General features: G+C 39.3%; 3 protein-coding genes across 3 annotated transcripts; 2 read left to right on the top strand and 1 right to left on the bottom strand.

The window, feature by feature from the left end:
* The first annotated feature begins 5,124 nt into the window (after window positions 1-5,124).
* On the top strand, window positions 5,125-6,141 carry LOC139445138 (NF-kappa-B inhibitor epsilon-like). The gene has a single exon (XM_071226241.1). The coding sequence runs from the start codon at window positions 5,125-5,127 to the stop codon at window positions 6,055-6,057; it is 933 nt and encodes a 310-aa protein (XP_071082342.1). The 3' UTR covers window positions 6,058-6,141.
* A 9,336-nt stretch (window positions 6,142-15,477) lies between these two features.
* On the bottom strand, window positions 15,478-20,035 carry LOC139445128 (transmembrane protein 42-like). The gene is made up of 3 exons (XM_071226231.1): window positions 19,767-20,035; window positions 19,118-19,264; window positions 15,478-18,126 (listed from the first exon to the last, which is right to left on the bottom strand). Exons 1-3 carry the CDS (start codon window positions 19,953-19,955, stop codon window positions 17,986-17,988), a joined length of 477 nt encoding a protein of 158 aa, XP_071082332.1. The 5' UTR covers window positions 19,956-20,035; the 3' UTR covers window positions 15,478-17,985.
* Window positions 20,036-20,241: 206 nt separating this feature from the next.
* On the top strand, window positions 20,242-24,715 carry LOC139453966 (ER membrane protein complex subunit 8-like). The gene is made up of 5 exons (XM_071235425.1): window positions 20,242-20,445; window positions 20,836-20,912; window positions 21,957-22,026; window positions 22,450-22,541; window positions 23,982-24,715. The coding sequence occupies exons 1-5, from the start codon at window positions 20,242-20,244 to the stop codon at window positions 24,133-24,135; spliced, it is 597 nt and encodes a 198-aa protein (XP_071091526.1). The 3' UTR covers window positions 24,136-24,715.
* Window positions 24,716-24,961: the final 246 nt, after the last annotated feature.

Raw genomic sequence — 24,961 nt, 5'->3', positions numbered from 1 at the left:
TTACAGACCGTCGTCATATAGCTGGAGTATTGCTGAGCGTGGCGTTAAACAACAAACAAACAAACCTCTCACACAGCGCCGTTTTCGGGATTTAATAGTGATGAGTAAATAACGCTCACTCACTCACTCACTCACTCACCACGACTCTGCAGGAATCAGTTAGTCGAGCGTACAGGGTTTTCAGACATACCAGAAACAGTTTACAAACATGGTTAATATGGCACACAATCAGCTGATGGTGCCAGTCAGTCACCGGTTCCTCGAGGGGCTTGCCACACGGTATGAACATTAAATTATTCACAAGGGCACAGGACTTGCCAACTGGAACTTGCGCCAGACCTAGCTACACTTGGCAAAGCAAAGATAATATTAATACCGGGACTATGTGAGCGATGTCAAGCACCCTGAGCGAAGTCAAATGGACGTCAAGAAATAATAAGGGGCGGTGGGGTAGCCTGGTGGTTAAAACGTTCGTTCTTCACGTGGACGTCCCGGGGTCGACTCCCCACCTGGATACAATGGGTTAAACCTATTTCTAGTCGCCCATGTCGGAATATTGTGGAAAGTAGCGTAAAAACCTATGCTTACTCACTCATTTGAACTGATGGCCACTGGGATTCCTCGGGAGAAATCTCGCTGTCAAATAAAGCCTCACGAGTTTATGCCCCTGTAGTACTAAATGAAGCGCTCGTAAAATGATGTAAGAAACGCTACTTCAAAAACCTCTACTCAATTAGTAGTGGTGGTAGTGTGGTAGTAGTAGTAGTAGTAGTAGCAGTAGTAGTAGTAGTAGAAGTAGTGTTGGTGTTGGTGTTGGTGGTGGTAGTAGTTGTAGTAGTAGTAGTTGTAGTAGTAGTAGTAGTGGTGTTGGTGCTGGTGTTGGTGTTGGTGTTAGTGGTGGTGGTGGTGGTAGTAGTAGTAGTAGTAGTAGTAGTAGTAGTAGTAGTAGTAGTAGTAGTAGTAGTAGTAGTAGTAGTGGTGGTGGTGGTTGAGGTGGTAGTACATCGAAAAGGTTGTTTCCAATACTAGTGTAATACTCCAATCCTTGTAATACACAATAAAGGCGACTTCATAAATCAACCTAATCTTTTCTATATTTGGGAGCTGCAGCTTCGTATTCACTCTAATTGAACAAGTATTGCTTCAATGAACAACAACTATATTATCTGACAGCCCCGGACTTTGACACATCAATTGTCTGTCTTCCTATCTAGACTAACATTTAGTCCCAGAAATAAAGTTATCTGATTTAAAAACATATGTATCTAAAAGCCAAAAAGTAAAATCCAAATGAAACCCAGATCAATGCTTAATTGCTGGTCAAGAGTTGAGGCAATCTAGACGTCCCTAATCATTCTAGACTTGAGTTGAGGCAATCTAGACGTCCCTAATCATTCTAGACTTGGGTTGAGGCAATCTAGACGTCCCTAATCATTCCAGACTTGAGTTGAGGCAATCTAGACTTCCCTAATCATTCTAGACTTGAGTTGAGGCAATCTAGACGTCCCTAATCATTCTAGACTTGAGTTGAGGCAATCTAGACGTCCCTAATCATTCTAAACTTGAGTTGAGGCAATCTAGACGTCCCTAATCATTCTAGACTTGGGTTGAGGCAATCTAGACGTCCCTAATCATTCTAGACTTGAGTTGAGGCAATCTTGACGTCCCTAATCATTCTAGACGTGAGTTGAGTTCAGTCTTTATTCATTCTCTGAGGTCTTGGGTGAGTGAGTGAGTATGGTTTTACGCCGCTTTTGGCAATATTCAAGTAATATTACAACGGGGGACACCAGAAATTAGCTTCACACATTGTACTCATGTAGGGAATCAAACCAGGGTCTTCGGCGTGAAGAGCGAACGCTTTAACCACTAGGCTACCCGACCGCCCCCGCTGACGTCTAGGAAATAGACTTTGTTCCTGTCCTGTTCAGCAATATTTATTGATAATAGCGAGATTAATGAACAGGTAATATGCTTCATATCTCCTCTCTCTAATGCGATAGTGTATGCAAATATATTCATGGCCCACCTGGCCTGTCACGGGTTACAGATCAGTGAAGTGTTACAGATCAGTGAAGTAAACTTCAACTACAAGTATATTACCAACAGCATGGTTTTAAATAAGGAAGCCAGTTTTGTTCTAAAATACATACATTAAACACAATAACATTTTAGGAAAAAAAACTTACTACACTTCAAATGTCAGATTTGAGATAACAATGCTTCGGCCGCGGAAGTAGACTATTTGGGTATTTCGAAAATTACAACTTGTTAGTCACAGGACCACACGCATAGCTGTATGCACGTGGGACTACCGACCCACTCACTCGTGTTCTGCACCCCATGTGACTATGAGGTGGAGGAGAATGTGACAGCGACTCCCTATTTCCTCTTCCCGTGACAGCATTCTCCGAGAGTCAAACATGTTGTTGGGGCTGTAGGGGAGAAAAATTGATGACGAATATCCGCAATAATTTTATTGAATATGCATGCTTGCCGTAAAAGGTGACTATGCTTGTCGTTAGAGGCGACGAACAGGATCGGGTGGTCAGGCTCGCTGACTTGGTTGATGCATGTCATCGATCCCAATTGCGTGGATCGATGCTCATGATGTCAATCACTGGATTGTCTTGACCAGACTCGATTATTTACAGACCATCGTTATAAAGCTGGAATATTGCTGAGTGTGGCGTTAAACAACAAACAAATAAAAGCAAGCATCTTTTACTATATTTATATTTTTTTTTCGGCTTAAAGGTTTCAGCCTCTAAAGAACTCAAACAGTTTCAATAATGCTGAATGGTTGCATTTTCACTGTTCTTTCTGCTGCATTAACGATAATCTGTGAGAGTAGACATATATAACCAACCATATTGGCCTCGTTGCATGGGACGCTAGCTATCATACAGACTGTTTACAGTGATTTCTTGGCACACTAACAAGGTCAATTTGCTGGAGCACTGACCGCGCGACACAAACTCCTTACGTTCTAACACGGTAACAATATTTTTCACTGTAAGAGCCCCACCATGTAAGTGAGTGAGCATTGTTTTACGCCGCTTTAAGCAATAATCCAGCAACATCGCGGCAGGGGGACGCCTGAAAGGGGCTTCAAACATTGTATACATGTTCGGAATCGAACCCGTGTCTTCGGCGTGACGAGCGAAAACTTTAACCACTAGGCTACCCCAACACAACGTTAATGTGCTATACACTGAACATTGACACATACAAATATATGCCCCTTTTCCCTATTGGAAATAGCAAAAATATCTCTTAAAAATATGAAATTATCACTGCTTTACCAATCTTTCAAAAATGCAACTGTCACGATTTATCACAAATTCTATGGCAACATTCCATTACTTAAGCAGGGGTTCGGGCTAAAACTGCACGTGCACCTCAGCAAAGCGTCACCGATTTCTCGGGCGAAAACGGCACTCCCTTTGGCGAAAATAGCACGTCCATTTTTAATCGATAAGAGCAATTTATGTAGTAGTTTATATATATGCTATGTTTACATACTTTATTATGTTGTGTTGCATATAAAATCGCACCTCTATTTTTAATCGATAAGAGCTATTTATGTAGTAGTTTATATATATATGCTATATTTACATATAAATGTGGGCTGGCTACAGCACTGCCATGGGCGGGACACGGTCTGTTATCCACAGAAACATTCTTGTGAAGTCGACTGTCGGTAGAAAGGAGAGATATACATGCAATATCTAAAAGATACTATTTATTTCCTACATACTAAAATAAATATTAAATATAATAAATAGTATACCTTCACTATATGTTTAGTTGCGCCTTCCAATCATTTGGAATAGAGGCTAATTTCTTATGTAAACTTGTTTTAAAGCGATTGACATTTCACAATTATTTGTGTTCGGAAGTGACCATGCGAGTTTAATTTCATTTATTTTACTCAAAGCATGTAATGTTTATACAATAAGTTCAGTTGCGCCTCTCAATCAGAGTCGGCGAGTAAATTAGAGTAGAGGCTAGTTTCTAATGTAAATTTGTTTTATCATTTCACAGTAATTTGTATTTGTAATGACCATGTTAGTCTTATTTCACGTATTTCAGTACCAAGGTCCAAAAACACCTGCAGAGGTGCCGTTTTAGCTATAACCCCTTAAGCAGGAGTGCTTATTTATACGTTTCTGGATACAAATTGTCGAATTAGTCGTTTTCATGCATGTACAAGTGTTGAGTAAAATAATTTGTGTTCTTCAAAAGTAAAGTAAAAAAAACCCAGATCAACATGAGGTTAAATGTCAGCATTTACTTTTACTTTTAGAACCGTCACGGTACTGGTGAAAGTTACAAAATGCTTGGGAATGCTTGCTTAAATATCTTTCTTCCAACATCGTGGGATACAATATACACTGTGACAGTCATGTGAGTGTCATTCACCTGTGACTACTTTGATCGCTGCATTGTCAGCGCATTGCTCGTGGGTCACGTGACATGCACTGAACGAGCACACGCTGAGCATGCAGTATCTCACCCCGCTTCGATCTGTTTTGTTTTAATCGTCCTTGTTCACCTCGGTCTAAACGATGACACACATTTATCGAGAAACGTTACAATATTTAGGTTAGTCGTGACTGAGCCAGCCTTGTATGATTTCGAAAGCGTTGTAAAACAGCCGAGCGTGTTGTGAAAGCTTGGGGAATCCCCTTACTCGCACAAGGTAGGTTGATTGTGATTGGCTGAAGGCTCGTCCTGCGTACAGCGGTGAACGCCTCGGCCGATATTTGTCATGGATAGCGCCTTGCTCATTCATACATGCGCCGTTGTAATATGCCTTTAGCAATAAAACGGCAGGAAGTCACCCACCTCGGTTCCTTGCGCAAAGACATGAAACTAGCTTAGTCTATATACATCGCTTTTAATAGAAGCAGTTTGCGCTGGGTAAAATTGTGGATTCCGAAAGTTGCGGTCAAGTTGTTCGTTCCTAGAAATCAGCTGACACATGGTTTCTCCTGCCCTGCTTGGTATTTAAGTATCAGGGTAAAAAGGTTCGTCATTCGTCTAATGGTCTACGGAACGAGAGGTCGATGTAAACAGTTCAGACCCGTCCCTAGGTAGGGCATTATCTGGAAAAGGACGATGGCGTGCGATGACAACGTGTTGATTTGTGCTGTAGACATGTCAGCACGGCAGTCCTCTGAATCCGGTCAAAATTCTTGTGAGGATGTTTTGGACAAATTTCAAAATATTTCCATTAACGACATGTCACATCCAGTTATGTGTGGAATATGTCTCACCGTCAATATTTCCGATTGCTGTTTGCATGCTAACTTGAGTATGGACTGTGAGGAAATTAGACAGCCAATGTCGTGTGACGTCATGGACCTGTTCTCTCAAGACAAAGACGGCGACAGCAACCTCCACGTTGCTATCATACAGAGAGAGGCCTACATCGTGATGAACATGATTGCACTAGCTCCTCACAGAGACTGGTTAAATACTTCTAATGGACTGTTGCAAACTCCTCTGCACCTCGCTGTAATTACGCGCCAAGTTGACGTCGTGCGACGTCTTGTGACGTCAGGTGCTTCTCCCGACGTCAGAGATATCTATGGTAACACTCCTCTTCACATTGCATGCAGGGAAGGCTACGATGATATCGTGGAATGTCTTTTAACGCCAATAAAAGTCGAAGAAGTTATTGATTTGAAATTACCACACATTCCTCAGGATTTATCACTTAAAAACTACGAAGGTCATACGTGTTTACATCTCGCTGCCATGGAAACCAGTTTGAGAGTCATGGATTTGTTACTTTCCGCCGGTGCCAACATTAACATTGGGGACGGGAAGAGTGGACGAACAGTCCTACACCAGGCGTCAGAGACTGGCAATAGGATACTCCTTCATTTCTTGTTTATGTGGGGTAAACTCGACGTCAACTGCACGACGTACGGCGGGATGACGCCATTAGCTCTAGCTGCCGGTCGGGGCTACGATGACATCACAGCCATTTTGATCGCTAACGGTGCTGACGCTGAGCACATAGAAACGGACAGTGAATGTTATTGAGCATTATTAAAGTGAGCTGAGTGAGGGTATGTACGGTTTTTGCAATATTGTATAGCAATATCACGTCCTGAAATAATCAATGAGCTTTATATTTTACACCAACGTCATTGGGACCCAAACCAGCTCCTTCGGCGTGTCGAGCTAACACTTGACCTACTGCCCGAGCCTCCCTCCGATTGCAAGGCAGCAAACTATGGTTATAGACGGTAATAATTAGATACATCTGTAATACAACATATGGTTTCACAAAATGTAACAATTGTCAGTTTTGTGCATTTGGTATAAGAAGTGATATTATTTGGTATATTTTGTGTCTAGTTTTCGCCGACGTAATTCTCAATGGGCGGGGACTTAGGTAAAAAGATTCTTTGGGTCTCGCAGTTTAATATGCAAGTTAGTGTGTGTGACGTACAATTTACTGCTATCGGCATTTTGCCGTGATAGGTTGTTATCGGACATTTTAGGACAACAGAAAGTTTGTGTCATAAGGGATCGACCGGGAAATCAGGGCTTATATGAGAGCCTATTTACTATTTATTCCCAATATTATGATATCAAAAATTCATTTTCTGGCATCACAAATTTGATTTTTGATATAAAAAAACCCGATGTATTTTAAATATCATTAAATCGGGTTATTAATATCACAAAATGAATTGTTGATATCACAAATTCTATTTTGTATATATACTGAAGAGCAAAAGAAAGTATACCGAGGTTTTTTTATGTAATTGAAAAGTGAAATTACTGTTACATTTGATTAACCATCGCTCCTTCCTGCAAAACGTATCTGTGGCTGGGTATTTTGTGTCAAAATATATTGGCTCAATGAAGATTTGGGTAGGAAATGAATTTCCAACCGCATGGCCCTGGTCATGTTGGAAATGTTGGAAATGTAAGTCGGAAAAGGCAAATTTATTGAATTTCAAAGATAACACGTCTAAGAAACCCATCAGCAGTCGTGCATTATGCGAATATTTTGAAGTAATGTAAATATATTAAATAAGTTTCAATCAAATTACATTTTATAAAATAAAACCATGTAAAGGTATTCTGTGCTGACTTATCTTGAGCACAGTTCATTTTATTATATAATGTCGCTTACTTAAAATATTTCAGTTGAAAATCAAACATGATAAAATCAACCGAGAGGTATAGTTTCTTTTATTCCTCAGTATATGTTTTCTGACGTTTGTGATTTGTATAGGCAAGACGTATGTTTTGTCCGATTTGTTTTGTATAATGGTCCTGAAATTGTTTAATACCACAAAGTCGATATATATATTTTCCAATAAATACCATGCATTATTGTACATTCCTATGTCATGTTTCAAACAAACAGCTGCTCTGTGAGTCAGAAATAGAAACCTAGATCTGTCCCTTGGCCCACATCTACCTCGATGCTTATGTTATATATACGGTTTATACACACATTTACGTCTTGTTGTTCAATATGATTAAAGTCTATATTTCGATATGTGTTTATCAGGTTTATTCGTTATTACCAAAAAATAAAATACAGTCAAGTCTCGTTAATCCGACACTCGGCTTTATCCGACACAAATGATGGGAACCGATTGATTCAGCGCTATTTAGTCCCGTTAATCCGACAGTCTCGCACTCCGACTCCGACACACCTAATTTGCAACGAATTACCGAAATCACTCATTAATAAGTCTCGTTAATCCGACACAGTGGTCAGCGTACTCCGTGGTCATCTGCCCGCGAGTACACAACCCCGTGTTTTGAAACGCACTGGCTGCAGAGATTAACTTTAACAATTAACAGGAAAAACTTTTCAAACCTGCATGTACAAAGCTATACAAATGTAGTTTACAGATTGAAGCCAGATAAATGTGCATGAAGCCAGTTTAAAATACGAACAGGTATATAAAACATGGTCGACTGGTATGTAAACAAGAAAGCATGGATGACTTCATTAATATTCAAAGCCTGGCTACTGATCTTGGACCGGCAAATGCGATTGGAGCGACGCCACGTGGTATTGCTGTTGGACAACGCCCCATCCCATGCTACTGTCGACACAACTAATGTGAAATGTCACTTTTTGCCACCAAACACCACATCGCACATTCAGCCACTAGATGCCGGGATCATAAAGAATTTCAAGCTTTATTATAAGAAACAGCAAATGAAATTACACCTGATGCTGATTCCGGTTCCCGGTACACAGTGAGTGAGTGAGTGAGTTGGGTTTAACGCCGCTTTTAACAATATTCCAGTTTTATCACGGCGTGTCAGCTTAATGTGGCAGGAAAGCCCGAAGTAATGCAGGTCTCAGACGTTTACCACTTCGGTGAAACCCATGAACACAGGTATTATGCTGACAAACCTAGAAACATAATCGGGGCGAACCGGGATTCGAACCCACAATCATAGGTTTCTGACGTGCCCAAGGGACGCAACTCTGCACAGCGAATCGCGGCGCTTAAGACGACTGGGCCACCCGTGCCCCCTCCCGGTACACAGACATATCAATGTATGACGTTAGCGCCGAAACAGATTCCACTGGGCGTAAAATGAGTTCGGAAGGAGCGGTGATAATTATATGAATGGATCACCGAAAATCGGTAATGACACCAGGTGTTCGCGAAAAGGGTAGGCATGTCCTACCCTACAGGCAGAACCCGTCACTCTATCACTACTCACACAGACCCGATTAAACTTGAGATCAATTCGTGTTGTGTGTGATTGCTGATGTCATCAAACATCGCGTGTACTGGTGCTCATGCTGTCAATCATTGGTTTGCTGGGTCAGACGCTGTAACTTTATTTCAGCGATCGTCGTGTGTTGGAAATCATAGGCAGATCAGAAGTGGGGGCCAGGGGGTTTGGTCCACCCTTTTTAAAACCAAATGCAGTATGGTGTAGGCAGTAAAAATATCTGAGAGAGGAGTTTGATACTTTGGACCCCTCCTTTTTAAAAAAAGGCTGGATCCGCCCTTGGAAATTAATACATGTTCATGCAGAAGTGAGGTGAGGTGAAATTGGGTTTAACGTCGCGTCCAAGATTATTGCACTTATATAACGACGTGCATGCACGTGTATGTGTGTGTGTGGCTGCTTGTACTAGTCCGGACCAGTCCTTGTTTTAGCCCCTTAATGCCGAGCGCCAGACAGGGTAACAACAAGTACAATCTTTTAACGTCTTTTTGTATGACGCGGCATGGGATCGAACCCTGGACCTTCCGCTCTCCGGGCGGAGGCGCTACCACAAGACCACGGAGGCGGTACTGTTCATGAAGAAATCTCTGTGGTGATATGTGTTCGTCGTGTACAAAGCTGTAAATTATGTGATCTCAGATTTAACGTTTCACTGCTAACACTTCGTCAGCTGTCCACGCTATCATAGCATTCAACATGAAACATTATTATTATGGGGTTGTATAAAGAGTTGTATGTGTACCTATCAACCTTCAATACTTTGGTCACTGTCAATAGTGTGCGCGTGTGTGCGTGCGTGCGTGCTTGTGTGTGTGTGTGTGTGTGTGTGTGCGTGTGCGTGTGTTTATTTTCAATTGCGAAAGACCGTCTTCGTGGTCTAGTGGCAGAGCGCTCGGCATTAAGGGTCTAAAACAAGGACTGGTCTGCTCGGAGTCAGCATACTGTGTCTGACTGGGGTATTGATGTTACAGCAGCATGTTGTCTCAATGGGCTCGCACTATAAAATCGGCATTAGTACAATAATCTTGAACGCGACGAAAACCCATTTCACAAGACCTCACTTATTATTCAAATATTAGTTGTCTTATTAAACCTATAGTCCCCCGTAAAGAGCCTGTGTGCTTCAATCGCCGAAGGCCCAGCCGGAGCATCATCTGTGCTCACCCTTCACAGAATACCATCAGCTGAGTTCCACATAAAATGCTGGGGCGGTCGGGTAGCCTAGTGGTTAAAGCGTTTGCTCGTAACGCCGAAGACCCGGGTTCGATTCCCGACATGGGTACAACGTGTGAAGCCCATTTCTGGTGTCCCTCGTGATATTGCTGAAATATTGCTAAAAGCGGCATAAACCCATACTCACTCACATAAAATGCTGTTATACACTTACAGGCAAAAGAAAGTATTCACTTGAAAATTAAGTTCATTCTATCATTACTGAGTACCGTGAAATTGAGGCCCCCGTGTACCTTGAGACGTCAGATGCACGTCGCCTGTTGTAATTAAGATACTCATTGATATGATGCATGTAATATCGCATATGATACCCGTATCATACACATCACCATCTACTCGCCATTTCTTGATTGTGTAATTTTTAGCCAGCATCAAAAAAGGATGTATACTTTATTTTGTCCTGAACAGTTTATGTGACGATAGAACCGTAAAGTCCCACTTTAATCTGCTGTTTAACCATGGACCAAAAACAACAACCTGCTGTGAAAGGTATTTTCAGAAAACTCGACTGCATTTGGTTAACGTGGTTGCAAGATGGAAATACAGTCTATTCCTCATGAGTATCCCAATTGCGTAGCACGATGCTCATGTTGTCAATCACTGGATTGTCTGGCCCAACCTCGATTATTAACAGTCCGCCGTCATATAGCTGGGATATTGCTGGGTGCGGCATTAAACAACAAACAAACAGACATATTCTTTCAGTAGAGAGGCCTTTAGTTATTAATAAAATTCCATCATATTGAATATTATATAGATCTATCTCAAGGGTGAAGACCGCCTCCGTGGTCAAGAGGTAGAGCGTCCGCCCGGAGAGCGGAAGATCCGGGGTTCGATCCCCGGCCGCATCATACCAAAGATATTTAAGGGGCTAAAACAAAGAAAGGACATAAAGGGGCTAAAACAAGGACTGGTCGGCTCGGACTCAGTATACTGTGTCTGATTGGGGTATTCATGTTAAACTGCGGCATGGTATCTCAGTGGGCTAGCACTATAAATAGGCATCAGTCCGGACTAGTACAAGCAGCCACACACACACACACTTGCATGCACGTCGCTATAAAAGTGCAATAATCTTGGACGCGACGTTAAACCCAATTTCACCTCACCACGAGGGTGAGAACATTGTAGAAATATAAGTCGTATCACATAGTAACTAAATGCTTCAGGTACATTGTGTCTACATTGTGTCTACATTGTGTCTATAGTCATGATATTCATACTGGGGTCTGTTTTGACTGACAGTGGGCGGGTTTCATACATATGCATGGTCCGTTTCGACTGATATCCGCCGACACTGGCGCGTTGGGGGGTGGGCGTTGTGGGCTTATCAATGACGCGATGGGTTTAGGCACGGGTATATAAATACCAGTATATATAGGTTATAGGTCCGTGGTTATAGGATATTTGCGTTGGGTAGTCACGAACAAAGCGTCTGCTGCAATGTAACCTGTATATTACGCACGAAATATCTATTACACAATTATAAATTAAATCTCGCAATATTTACCTTTCTATTTGACGTGAGAAACTATTTAAACAAGAGTGGGATTTTACGTACACGCGGTACATTATATGACGGGGTGGGTGGGGGTGACAACTGACGATTATCAATGTGTCCCCGGCCATTATTTGACTGAAACAGAAGCAGAGAATGGTGTACTGTCGCTGACTGACTTACTATTAACCGTGAAGTTTTGGAAGAATTGGTCTTCAGCAAACCATACTTGTAAGACGCAACTAACGGGATCCGGTGGTGTGGCTCTGTGAATTGGTTTGTCACCGTATCCCAATTGCTTAGATAGATGTTATCAATCACTGGGTTGTCTGGTCCAGACTCGATTTTTTACAGATCGACGCCATACAGCTGTAATATTGATGAGTGCTGCGTTAAACATCAAACAAACGAAAGTACAGTTGAATAGGACTTGTTACAGAGTGTGTATCACTTACACGTGAGAATCGTTATCCGGCGCCAATATACTCACAATAAGACCTTTTACATACGGCGATAATTTATCTCTGCGTGAGACCTTTGTTATGAGTATTATGCCCCTATATACACGTATTAAATTGTTTTGAAAGCGCAAACAAATGTTCATCTATTCACTGCACGGCAGACTCCGGGGTAAAATAGGTCTTCAGCAACCCATACTTGCCATAAAAGGCGACTATGCTTGTCGCAAGAGGCGACTAATGGGATCGGGTGGTCAGGCTCGCTGATTTGGTTGATGCATGACATCGTATCCCATGGGTGGATCGATGCTCATGATATATAAATCACTGGATTGTCTGTTCCAGACTCGATTATTTACATACCGCCGTCATATAGCTGGAATATTGCTGAGTGCGGCGTTAAACAACATACAAAGAAACAAACAAACATTGCGCTGTAAACGGAAACCTCCACAAAACGTTCACCTGAGGTGAGATAATTAAAAGGTCTCAATGGCACCTTCTTATATTTTTTCTGGGCATGGTAATTATTTTATGAATACTTGCAGGTTAGACAAACAATTAATGTTAAAATATGTTAAAATTGAAATGCCCCGCCAATCAGTGAGTGAGTGAGGGTGATTTTACACCGTTAACATCACAACTCTACACACGAATGGGCTTCGGGTATTGTACCCATGTACGGAATCGAACCCGGATCTGCAGCGTGGCGAGAGAACGCTTTAGCCCCTATCCCAACGACCGCCCAACGCCATTGAAAGCCAGTACAGGAGGCACTCTGTTGTTCAAGCAAGACGGTTGTTCGGCGAAACAGTCGTCAGTGTATTGACCACTACTCGGAAACATCACTTCTCCAGGAATCAGCACTGGTGAAAGAGAAAGTATGTGTTTCCTATACCTGGAGTTTTCATCCTAATTGTTATTTCGGAACCTCAAAATGGGATAACGTATTGGATTTGGTTTCAATGACTATATGCGTTCGTTCGCTGTAATACAAGAATGGTTTGTCCTATCAATGTAATGTACTAATTCAAATGACGCTGTACATGGAAAGACATGCTGAGGGATACTTAGAAAACAAATAAACAATAGTTTGAGAATGTTTTGAAGTAATAGACTCACGTGAAGCAATTAATGCACTTGAACAAAGTATTTTATTAGTACAAAGTGTCATTTAATTATGGATTTAATATATAGAATGGTTCCAACTACTTTACTTGATAATTCTAATGTGTTTTGTTGTTACAGTTTCACATAAACAGAAAAGGGATTCAACAATGCAGTTATCAAACGCATTTCGTCACTTTCCAAAATATGAAGTTCCCTGAATATGATCATGATGTCGTCACTCCTAAATATAACGTGTACGTTTAGATACATGACGAAATCGACTGGTATCCCAGACATCATGGGCTGCACCTGGTTCTAGAGTCATCCCACTATGTTAACTCAACCTTATTTATCTATGTTGCTTTAAGGTTGATTGATAGGCATTACTTAGAAGTTGACGGATGACAAAGTAGACACAATTTATGGATAACTCTTTATTTACTGTAAAGGCGACGTTTCGGTATAGATCCTTATACCGTTGACAATCATATTAGTCGCTTAAGGTGTTATTTTGTTATGAAGTCATATATATTGAATAACATTTAATTTTTTAGAGCACTATTTTTATCTTCTCACTTAACATATTCTGTAACGAAAACCTGAAGTACTTTACGACGCATTAAGTGTAGGAACTGTTTTAGTGGACGCCTAAATTTATCACAAGTAAAAATGACATTTCAGTTTTCAAATACAAAAATTTATATATCGGAACATTATTTACTATTAATTTTATTCAGATACTATTGAACGAAAATAACAAAAATATGGAAATTTTAATGTTATTACGGCTGCATGTATGGATTTGAAGCACTGGGTAATGTCAACATTAATATGTGAACAGGAAGTAGAGCATTGTAGCATGTAGTTTTTGAACTTCGTCCATTGTGAGAATGTTAAAGAGCATTTAGCAGGTGTGTAAGTGAATGATGAGGTTATTTTAATAACAAATAGCCTTTATTCCTTTTTTTATAATAGCATTTTTTTCATTTTAAATAAAAATAGACTGTATTCTTTTAAAATAAAAATAGCTTTTATTCTTTTTAAATAAATATAGTCTTTATTCTTTTTAAATAAAAATAACCTTTTATCTTAATACTATCTACAATTGATGATGTTTAAATAAGATTTGCAAGTTAGATGACACTGATGTCATGAGACCAACCTGAGAACACAGTTTGTGTGCATTCTGTCCTATGATACAATCACACAAACCTAGTGACCAGTGTACAATAGCCCCATGAAAATAATTTCTGATATATATTTATACTTCTAAAAACACTGTATCACATATTACACTTCAAATTTAAGCATTTAAAATTTAAAATTTCCGTGTACTTGATGGTGATGACCACTGATTACACTGTGTCCCCCTCACATGTGTGCCTGTTATTAAACAGTGGTGTAATGATGACAGTATCGGACCCAAACTAGCCTCCATGTGCAGAATTATCACACCATCATTATTTTCACATTTTCAACCCCGATTGTGCAGTCAAATATTGATCTGTTGGATGAATCATTTTAAAATTTGTTTTAAAATCAGTTAAAAAGTGAAATTAAGAGGTAGAGCAGATGTGTTTTAGAAGCAGATATTAAAAGATTAAGATTGATATCAGTGGAAATATCTGTATCAGGTTATATCAAAAGAGAAACAATAGTGTATTAAACTTACACACCAATGTAGATGTATTGAAATCAAATATGTATGTAAACATCTTGTGAAATTTTCGAAAAATATTCGAAAAATATCTAAAATTGTGAAACCTGGAAAGACTCGACAATGAAGGTTGTTTACACTGTTGCTACACAGCACAGCAACTCAATTTACATTGAATTAAGGCCCACCCATTTAAGAATGCTTCGCATGCATTCATTTTAAAAACCTTGTCAGTCAGACTGATCAGATGGTGGCGCTTTGAGTCAATGTTTGTGCATGCATGCATGTGTGTGTGCGTGCATGTGTGCATGTTTGTGTTAGGAGAGGGGGTGCCATGAAAAATGTAACATGTATTTGGGGGACCATGACTATATATTTAGAATTACTTTGTTCACAGTAAACTGCTGACACAAAATGTTACAAACATTAAAGAAAACTAAAATCTTGACACCTGTCTGTTTTTCTTCTCGTGTAATTTTGTTGACTCATTAAGTTGGTAAATGTGGGAAGACATTATTTCATAATGTTGATCGGACTGACATTATGTAAAACAATAATAATATAAACAATCAACAAGTTGTAAAAATACTATGTTTATTAGAATTTCAACAACTGAATTGAAGTATCTTTGTACAAACATCTGAAAACCAAGTTAGGGCCTCAGATCTATGATGTCGGTCAACCACATCCATGAAATTCGAGTTGGTTTAAAATGACTTACCATCAACTTGCAGGAACAGGAAACTGGCTACAGGTGAGGCCAAGGGTTTACGAGTGAGTTGGTTTAACGCAGCTTTGAACAACATTCCAGTTATATCACGGCGTGTCAGTTTAATGTGGGAGGAAAGCCCGAAGTGATGCAGGTCTCAGACGTTTACCACTTCGGTGAAACCCACGAGCACAGGTATTATGCTGACAAACCTAGAAACATAATCATTTGTATCCAGGATCATAGGTTTCTGGCGTGCCCAAGGGATGTAACTCTGCACAGCGGCACCCTCGACAACTGGGCCACCTGTGCCCCTAGTGAGATTACAAAATAGCAAGAATGATATTACTTGTTAGCTACAAAAAAACTTTCTGTGCTGTTGCTTCTAATTCATAGGATATATCCTCACTGGTGTCATTTTATGTCTACATGAATATAATATTTTCCAAAATAATTATGAGATCCATATTTATGCTTGTAGTAACTTTATCTCCATGTAGGAATTCAAGTAAACACATGTTGTATTTGTATTCTACTCAAAAGAAGTTAAAGTACTCCTGATTCTTTCATATTGCCTTGACAGATTAACTATAGTGATGTGAATGAATCAGGTGTTCTAACTTCTTTTGATTAGTATTTAAACATACATAGTGTGCCAAACATTCCTAACAGGTCACTCTCAATTGATCATACGTTTGTATTTTTAATACGTTTCTAAAACAATTCTAAAATACATCATTTTTGTCTAAGACTAAATCTAGTAGTGTATTACCAATATAAATCAATAATCAAGTTCATGGTGTTGTGTTTTTAATAAGGCTGCAACAAATACACCATGAGGCGAACACGATTCGTATCACGAATATAGGGTAACGAATATGATTATTAATTCACGAATACAATAACAAGTCAGCAGCTGATGTATTATTTGTTATATTCAGTGAAGCAATATAAACATAAATTATTTGACATGGTTTGTTAATTATTAATATATTATACATTTATATACTGCACTTATCCAGGTACTAGTATCTGCTCAAAGGCGACAATGACCTGTGACCACAATACTGTAAAATTAAATGATATAAGAGTGTTGTCTTTTGATTCGGTTTGTTTGTTGTTTAACGCCGCATTCAGCACTATTCCAGCTATATGACGGCCGTCTGTAAATAATCAAGCCTGGACCAGACAATCAAGTGATTGACATGATGAGCATTGATCCACGCAATTGGGATACGATGACATGCATCAACCAAGTCAGTGAGTCTGACCGCCCGATCCCGTTAGTCACCTTTTATGTTAAGCGTAGGCGCCTTTTGAAGAAATCTATGCATATATTATGTTCTTATGGATATTTTAATGTACCACTAACGAATTCAATTCATGAATGGATACCGTTCGATTCACCGAATACGCGAGTGAATCGTAACAGCCCTAGTTTTTAATAATTTGATCTTAAATATGGTTCTGGCAGGACCTGAAATATGGTTCTGCTAGGCAAATAAGCAGTTAGTTTAGACTCAAAAACATAACATTTCAATGAAATTCTAAAAATAAACATATATTTAGTAAATACACATATATAACATAAAATGTCAGAGAACAAAATTGTGACAGTATCTTTCAGAAACTCATTTCTGTGACAACAAATGTATTTACAGTTATCAACAATAGGTCCCAACAATAATTACAAATACATCAATCAATAACAAGGCCTTGGGACAGCAAACCAGTGGCTGACAGCATGAACAGTTACCTAGAACATAGATGAGGTGAGGTGAAATTGGGTTTAACGTCGCGTCCAAAGTTATTGCACTTATATAGCGACGTGCATGCATGTGTGTGTGTGTTTTTGTGGCTGCTTGTACTTGTCCGGACTGATGCCGATTTATAGTGCTAGCCCACAGAGATACCATGCCGCAGTTTAACATGAATACCCCACTCAGACACAGTATACTGACTCTGAGCCGATCAGTCCTTGTTTTAGCCCCTTAATACCAAGCGCCAGACAGGGTAACAACAAGTACCATCTTTTATGAACATAGATGACACCCAATCAGCCAGGTCACACACACAGACAGACCACCCAATCCTCATCAGGCAGCTTTTACGACAAGCATGAGGTGGGGACTTATTCTGACCCAGAATCGATGGGGGACATGTGTCTTAAGGCACTTAAAGACATGATATGAGATCTGACAAACTTTGGCAAAAACAAAATATGTGTTTCCTATTTCAATCCATCCACAATTTGGGAAGGTAGGTTAGATGTTGGTTTTACTTTTTTTGTTCTCTGAGAAACTAATTTGGAGTATGTCTGTAAATGCCTGATTTTCAAATAAAGACAATGACTGGCTTATTTGAAGTGAAGCGCAACAAATTTACACAAGTGGCATAAAATTCAGACAATATAGTGATGGTTGTAGAAGCTGTGGTATTACTCAAGAAAATCAAGTTTTAGAGTTGAGAGTCCCAGATTAGTATCAGTCATGAAACAAGAACCACACACTTTGTTGGGGTGGGTGATCTTGGGGAGATGACATATGAGAACATCACATATTAACATGGAAGATGACAGTTATGTTTTCTTCTTGTCATGTTGTGCCTGCGACCGCTGACCTCCTCTGTGTATCAGCAGTAGACCAATGAGAATGCAGCAGGAGCCAAGCCACCACAGCATTGGAAGACGTTCTCGGAACATGAGACGGCTCACAAGTGCCTGCATATAAATTACACAATAATTTACATTCTGATGGAGTGCAGAAATACCACATAAAAAATTAATTGTGTGTCAATTGTAATTTAATTTGTTTAAAAAGAAGTTGTGCTTCACACATTTTCTACCTGTCACACAACAGTAGTCCATTGGTAAATAATAATGATGTAAAAATGTAATTCTTGAGCACATACATTGCCATAGTCTGAATGAACGCTGTGATGAAAGTTTTCTTACCTCAGATCAACTACCTGCTCAAAACAGTTACCGGTAACTCAATATGTTCGCTTACACCAAAGAGTTTGCCTTTAATTTTGTCATTGTAGGATGAAAACAAACATACTCTGTTTATCTCCTAATTCCATTACTTGATAAATGTCACATAATGCACTTTATTACACGTACAGAGAGTACTGGCCACAACTATGGTCAGAAAACATACCAACTTCAGCTTAACAAAACATACAAACAAACATGCCTTTTGTCATCTTTATTAACACATGTTTTGGTAAGCTCACATTTGAAAAATGTATTATTTATGTACCACAGTTGTGTGAGCCCTCAGTGGATATTTACATGGATATCGTGTTTGTTTGTTGTTTAATGCTGCACCCAGCAATATTCCAGCTATATGACATCAGTCTGTAAATAACCAAGTCTGGAACAGACAGTCAAGTGACTGACATCATGAGCATCGATCCACGCAATTCGGATGCAATGACATGCATCAACCAAGTCAGTGAGCCTGACCACCTGATCCAGTTAATCGCCTCTTACGACAAGCATAGTTACCGTTTACAGCAAGCATGGGTTGCTGAAGACCTATTCTACCCCAGAATTCACAGCTCTACATGGATATCACACAACTGACTTCACAACTTGATCTCATGCAGTGTTATGTATGACAAATACAGATTTCAAACAATGTTTCAATGTTAATCATTTAATTTTTATGTACTAATAGATACTAAAATAAAGTTCCAGACCAACTTACTGTCACTAGGAAGTTTCCTGCTGTGTTTGTGACTGTTGCCTCTACAGATGATGAGCAGAGTTGCAGAGACTTGGTAAACAGTGTCCACATGAGACCATTGCACAGGAAGATGCCAACTACACCACACAGTCTCACAACTAAGACAGTCTGAAAACCAATATCACAGAACTTATTTATCAAGTTATCACATACATTTCTAACAGATCGATAAAACATGAAAGCTGTATTCAATGTTCATTAATTAGTGTTTTATTTAGTTTAAAAAGATATATCTATTTATTAACTACAGTAAACTATGGTTATAACGAACACAAAGGGACCACTAATTTTAGTTCGCATAATCCGTAGTTCATTATAGGCCTAGAATCTATATACATCATATATGCATCAAACGGCCGGGACTAAAAAGTAAGTTCGTTATAGCGGTCAGTTTGTTATAAGCGTGTTCGTCATAAAAGTAGTTTACTGTAGTTTGAAGAAACAAAATATAACCTTTGGGCAAGTAAATATATGTGCTGTTTGAAAAATATGTTAAAATTTACATGCAACCGTTCAACAATTATTACAAATATTTTTTTTTATAAAGAAATGGATGAAGTACTGCATATTAAAGAGTTACATTTATGTACAAGAAAGGTTCGAATATCACCTTATCATGCTTTTCTATAACTTCCTCCATCGACAGACAGTCGATTCCAAGGAAGTATCTGTATGTTTCCCAAATATTTTCACCGACATTATGTGCTTCGTCATAACTTGTTGCTAATTTTGCACAGACAGAAGCTAGAGCAGCCATTGTGCCCGCAAACAGAGCAAACACTAATCCTTGATTCGGCATGTTGATTAAAAATGAAACACTGGCATTGGATAAGATTCAAACAATGGTAGGCTTATTTCGAGCAGACGAATTTTACATGTTACATGGGTGCAGCCATTTTGTAGTTCCGCAGATCAATACTATTATTAATATTATCATTAAAAACAAAAACATTGTTATTCTTTCCCGACTTGGTTGTTCGAACGTATGTCTTTATTCAAATTACAAGTCTCTGAAGCATAAATGTTATTCTGTTTGTCAGAATAAAAATGAAAAGTCATTGTAGGACCGCACTCGCTCATCAAAAATGGCGGAAATCATGGTCAGCGTGCAAGCTTACTGCAAGCTTCTGTTGCACGCAGCTAAATACCCACACTGCGCTGTAAATGGAGTCCTTTTGGCTGAAGATTCCAAGGGGAAAGAACATCGCGGAATTCGTTTTGTTGATTGTATACCATTGTTTCATATATCACTGAGCTTAGCGCCCATGCTGGAAGCTGCTCTTCTGCAGGTGCGTGCCCTGCCCATTCTCATATGATGATTTATGTTCGGAAACGTTGATACCCAGAAATAACAATATTCTCTATATGATCTACCGAGTGAAGATTACATGTTTGTTGCATTTATGTTGCCTGCGTGGTACTTATTACTGCTCTGATCTAATCTCCTAGGCTAACCCTAAATATTAAAGGGGCCACTGGTGGAATAAACCTCACAGCACTGTGCAGAGTTACGCCCCTTGGTAATGCTAGGATCCACTGATTTTAGGTTTGAATGTCACGTTTTTTTCCAAATTATAACTCTTGGATTATTAGCACTACATTGGACCCTCTTCCCACACAAACTGACCAAAAACTCTGGAGCTCTTAAGTAATCATGCAGTGTCTGTTTTCAATTCCAGATTGATGCATATTGCCGAAGCAAAGGCTATGTGATAGGAGGATACTACCAGGCTAACCAGCACTACAGTGACAATCAGTAAGTACACTCAATATTCAACATGGGACTGTCATTGTATCCCAATTGCACAGGTCGTCGATGCTCGTGATATTAATCACTGGATTGTCTGGTCCAGACTTGTTTATTTACTGACCACTCTCATATAGCTGGAATATTGTTGTTGCAGCGTTTAACAATAAACAAACAAATTTATGTGGTTGCACATTGTTTCATAACATATCCATTGCATACACCCCGAAGTAAGCATTTGCATTTTATCATTTGTCTGTGTGTGTGTATGTCAGGTTCCATTCATCATGTTCATTCCTAATCAAGCACACACATTTTCTGTGTCCCAGTTGAGGAACTGTTTTTTTGTCCGTTTTCAATTAGGCATGCAAGTTTTCGTGTCCGATAAATCCCTGACCATGCTGACTGTATCATGTATATTGTGAAATGAACACAGGGATATACATTTTTTTTAAAATGTTCATGTTTATCTTGTTGATGCACCGTTAGCAAGTTTAGAATTTAAGTGTGCAAACAATAATATTTATTAACCATGTACAATCTCTGAATGCCATATTTCACAAAGAGATGGATAATAAAAAGTTTTCCCTTCTCTTTTTCCAAATAGACTTGATTATTTACAAATCGCAGTCATATACATGATATAGCTGGAATATTACTGATTGCGACACTAAACAACAAACAAACACACATTCTCTTTTTTTTTGATTCTCTGCAAGCTGGCAAGAGTTAGATGTGAATTTGATCAAACCTTTACTTTGTGAACTCATACTTCACTTATAATTGACGGTTTTAATATTCAAACACTAATTATTGTCATCAAGGCTGGTATCTGAGCAAAGTGCTAATACTTTGCTTCATTTTCATGCTGTGCAGTGGGGTAGCCTAGTTGAAAAAGCATTTGCTCGTCATCCTGAAGACCCGGGTTGATTCCCCCCATGGGTACAATATGTGAAGCAAATTTTTGGTGTCCCCCACTGTGATATTGCTGGAAAATGTCTTAAAGTGGCGTAAAACTATGCTCACTCATTTTCCTGCTTTTCTGTGTTCCAGATTGAATCATATGGCCAAAACAGTTGGAAGAAAGGTCGTAGACAACTTTGCAGATGCTTGTATATTTATGGTAATGTATTTGTTTGAAGTAAAATAATATAAGTAATAAATGCATCAATAGAAATTAACAGATTTAGTCCACTAGTCCTTAAAATATTATAATATATAGCAAAACCTTTTCCTTGTCGAAGAGGTAAACATTGCAATCTAGTGGTCCGACTCTGTTTGACGCTGATTGCGTGTCATTGACAGCATGGATCATTGATCACAATATTAATCACTGGATTGTCAGGTCCAGACGTGTATATTAACAGGCCGCCATCATATAGCTGGATTATTGCTTAGAGTAGCATTAACAAAGAAAAAACAGGCATGTCATTATCCATGAACACTACTTTGCTGTGGAACAAGTAAAGATGTGTTAGGCATGTGGGAACTGTGTTGTAATTGTTGAGTTGCCATGGTTACAGTTAAAGATGTTTGGTGTTTACAGATAGACAACAGACATGTGAGCCCGGAGTCAGTGTCCCAAGTCTTCAAAGGATACTCATTCCGTGACAACTCGTGGAAGGAGCTAGAAAAGAAGTAAGACATTGACAGGATACTGTATTGTCATTCACTCAGGAATCTACCTCTGATTGGCCGACCCGTGAAGACTCCGGGGTAGAATAGCAACCCATGCTTGGCGTAAAAGGCGACTAGCGGGATCGGGTGGTCAGGCTCGCTGACATGGTTGATGCATGTCATCAATCCCAATTGTGTGGATTGATGCTCATGATATTAATCACTGGATTGTCTGGTCCAGACTTGATTATTTACAGACCGCTGTCATATAGCTGGAATATTGCTGAGTGCGGCATTAAACAGCAAACAAACAAACAAACCAACCTCTGATTGGCCAGTTGCTGACTTGTAGAAACCAATAACATGCTGGCTGGTGTGTATGGATGTAATGACTTATTACGTTTCACACTGTTACCATGGTTATAACTCACAAATGAGTCTTTGGCAAGAAAAAGTGTTTTCATGAATATTACTAGCGGTGGAAATTAACAGTTATAGTCCACTAGTCCTTATAATGATAAGATGTAGTAAAGCCCTTGAAAAGGGCAAAGTTATATTGATCGTTATGATACCATTGAAGAGTTTGGCAAGGACTTGTGCCAATTTTAACACTGATTATTACAAACGATAAAGACTGGGGAGGAAAGTCCCTCTGATGTAAAGGCAATCCTAGTAAGGCTAGTCGAGTGCTGGTGATATTTAAATAATAAAACGTGATAAAAGAACGTTATTATTTGACCTCGACCCTAAATGGGGACTAGGTCAATGCGTCTGGTCTCTCTTGAAATGCCCTATGCCTGCTTGGTATTGCTTTGTCAGCCTAGTCTTTGAGAGCCATTACGAGAATAGACATTTAGCATGTTAAGGGTGGAACAATACAACAAAACTTCAATGCACCACAATTCGTTGTATGCTATGCAGGATACATCAGGCCTGTATCATGATACATGAATAAATGATATTTATCCGTATCTTATCTCTCTTTAACGAAATCATAACCCTATCTGGATAGGGATAAATGCGAGCATAAAAGACCACCTGCATCTTACAATTCAGATGTTTGGGATCATTTTGCTTTCCTGTTACTTTTTGTGATGGTTTCAAATAACAATGAAAAAACTATTGGTTGCCTTTTTTTTAGCATTTTGAAATACATGAGTATTTCAGTTCATGTTCATGTCTTCAGCAACCCATGCTTGCCGTAAAAGGTGACTAACGGGATCGGGTGGTCAGGCTCCATGACTTGGTTGATGCATGTCATCGTATCCCAATTGCGCTGTTGATGCTTATGATGTCGATCACTGGATTATGTGGTCCAGAGTCGATTTTTTTAAAGACTGCCGTCATATAGCTGAAATCTTGCTGAGTGCGGCATTAAAGAAACAAATGAACATCTGGCGTATTGAGAGCAGTGTATCAAGATACATGCCCTGGTACTCATATCTATGTCTTGTGTTTCAGGCGGGTCGTTGAAGAGGACACATTAAGTGTAGCATCCACGTTATTAAAATCTGAAGCCTACAAGAAAATATTGGACTTTGACAATCACTTTGATGATATAAAACACGACTGGAGAAACCTAGAGTTGAACGACCTCATCAGTCGCTGCACATAACTCTTCCTTCAGGGATCTGTGAATAATCTGTAAATGTAATATATGTTTCTGGGACTCGGACTGAAACTGTGAGAGAATGGGTCAGTCGGTGGCTCTGGATTGAGCCATATCCAAGTTGTTGCCATAAATAATTGTGTATATGCATGGTGCATGGTTCTCCAAAAATGGTCGTGTGGTTCCAGATGAATGTGAGAGTAGTTGCAGAGTTTGCAGCTATGAAACGTTAAGGTGTTTCCTCTGTGGTAAACCTATGTTTAGATCTTAACAAATGTTGTGGTTCTGAGTGCTCAAACAACTATGTTTTTGTCAGACATCAGCCTACACCATATATCTGACGTAATCATTTCGTGAAAAGAGACAGTTGCTCTATGCACCATACACTGGCATTATAGGAAGCCCATTTGATTGGAATTTAAATTATTATTTTTTCTTAACTTAAACATTTTCTCTTTTTTCTTATCAATATTTAAGTAGCATTTTTGAGGCATGATACCATTGTATGTGAAATCATTTTCCACGTGTCGTTAATTTTCATTCAATATTAGTATCGTGAAAAAAATAAAGAACGATGGCATTTAAATTGGTCCTGTTTGTTGTGTCACATTTAGCTGGTTTAGTCACAATTATCAACAGCTGTCAGTCACAGGTACTGTTTTGTACAGTATTTAACCAAATAGGTGCACATGTAGAAATCATCAGTCCTTAATGTGATGAACCCTAGACATGCAAGAGATAGAGGGTTAGAGTATGGCCACGGGTTGAAAACTGTCGATGTTGTTGTAATAACATGATGCATAGTCATGACAGCTGCCAATGTCACACGTTT

The sequence above is a fragment of the Haliotis cracherodii genome, unplaced genomic scaffold, assembly GCF_022045235.1.
Source record: "Haliotis cracherodii isolate W230 unplaced genomic scaffold, xgHalCrac1.p SCAF_10, whole genome shotgun sequence".
Lineage (NCBI taxonomy): Eukaryota > Metazoa > Mollusca > Gastropoda > Lepetellida > Haliotidae > Haliotis > Haliotis cracherodii.
Note: the sequence above shows the minus strand (reverse complement) of the source record. Positions and strands in the feature narration are given on the sequence as shown.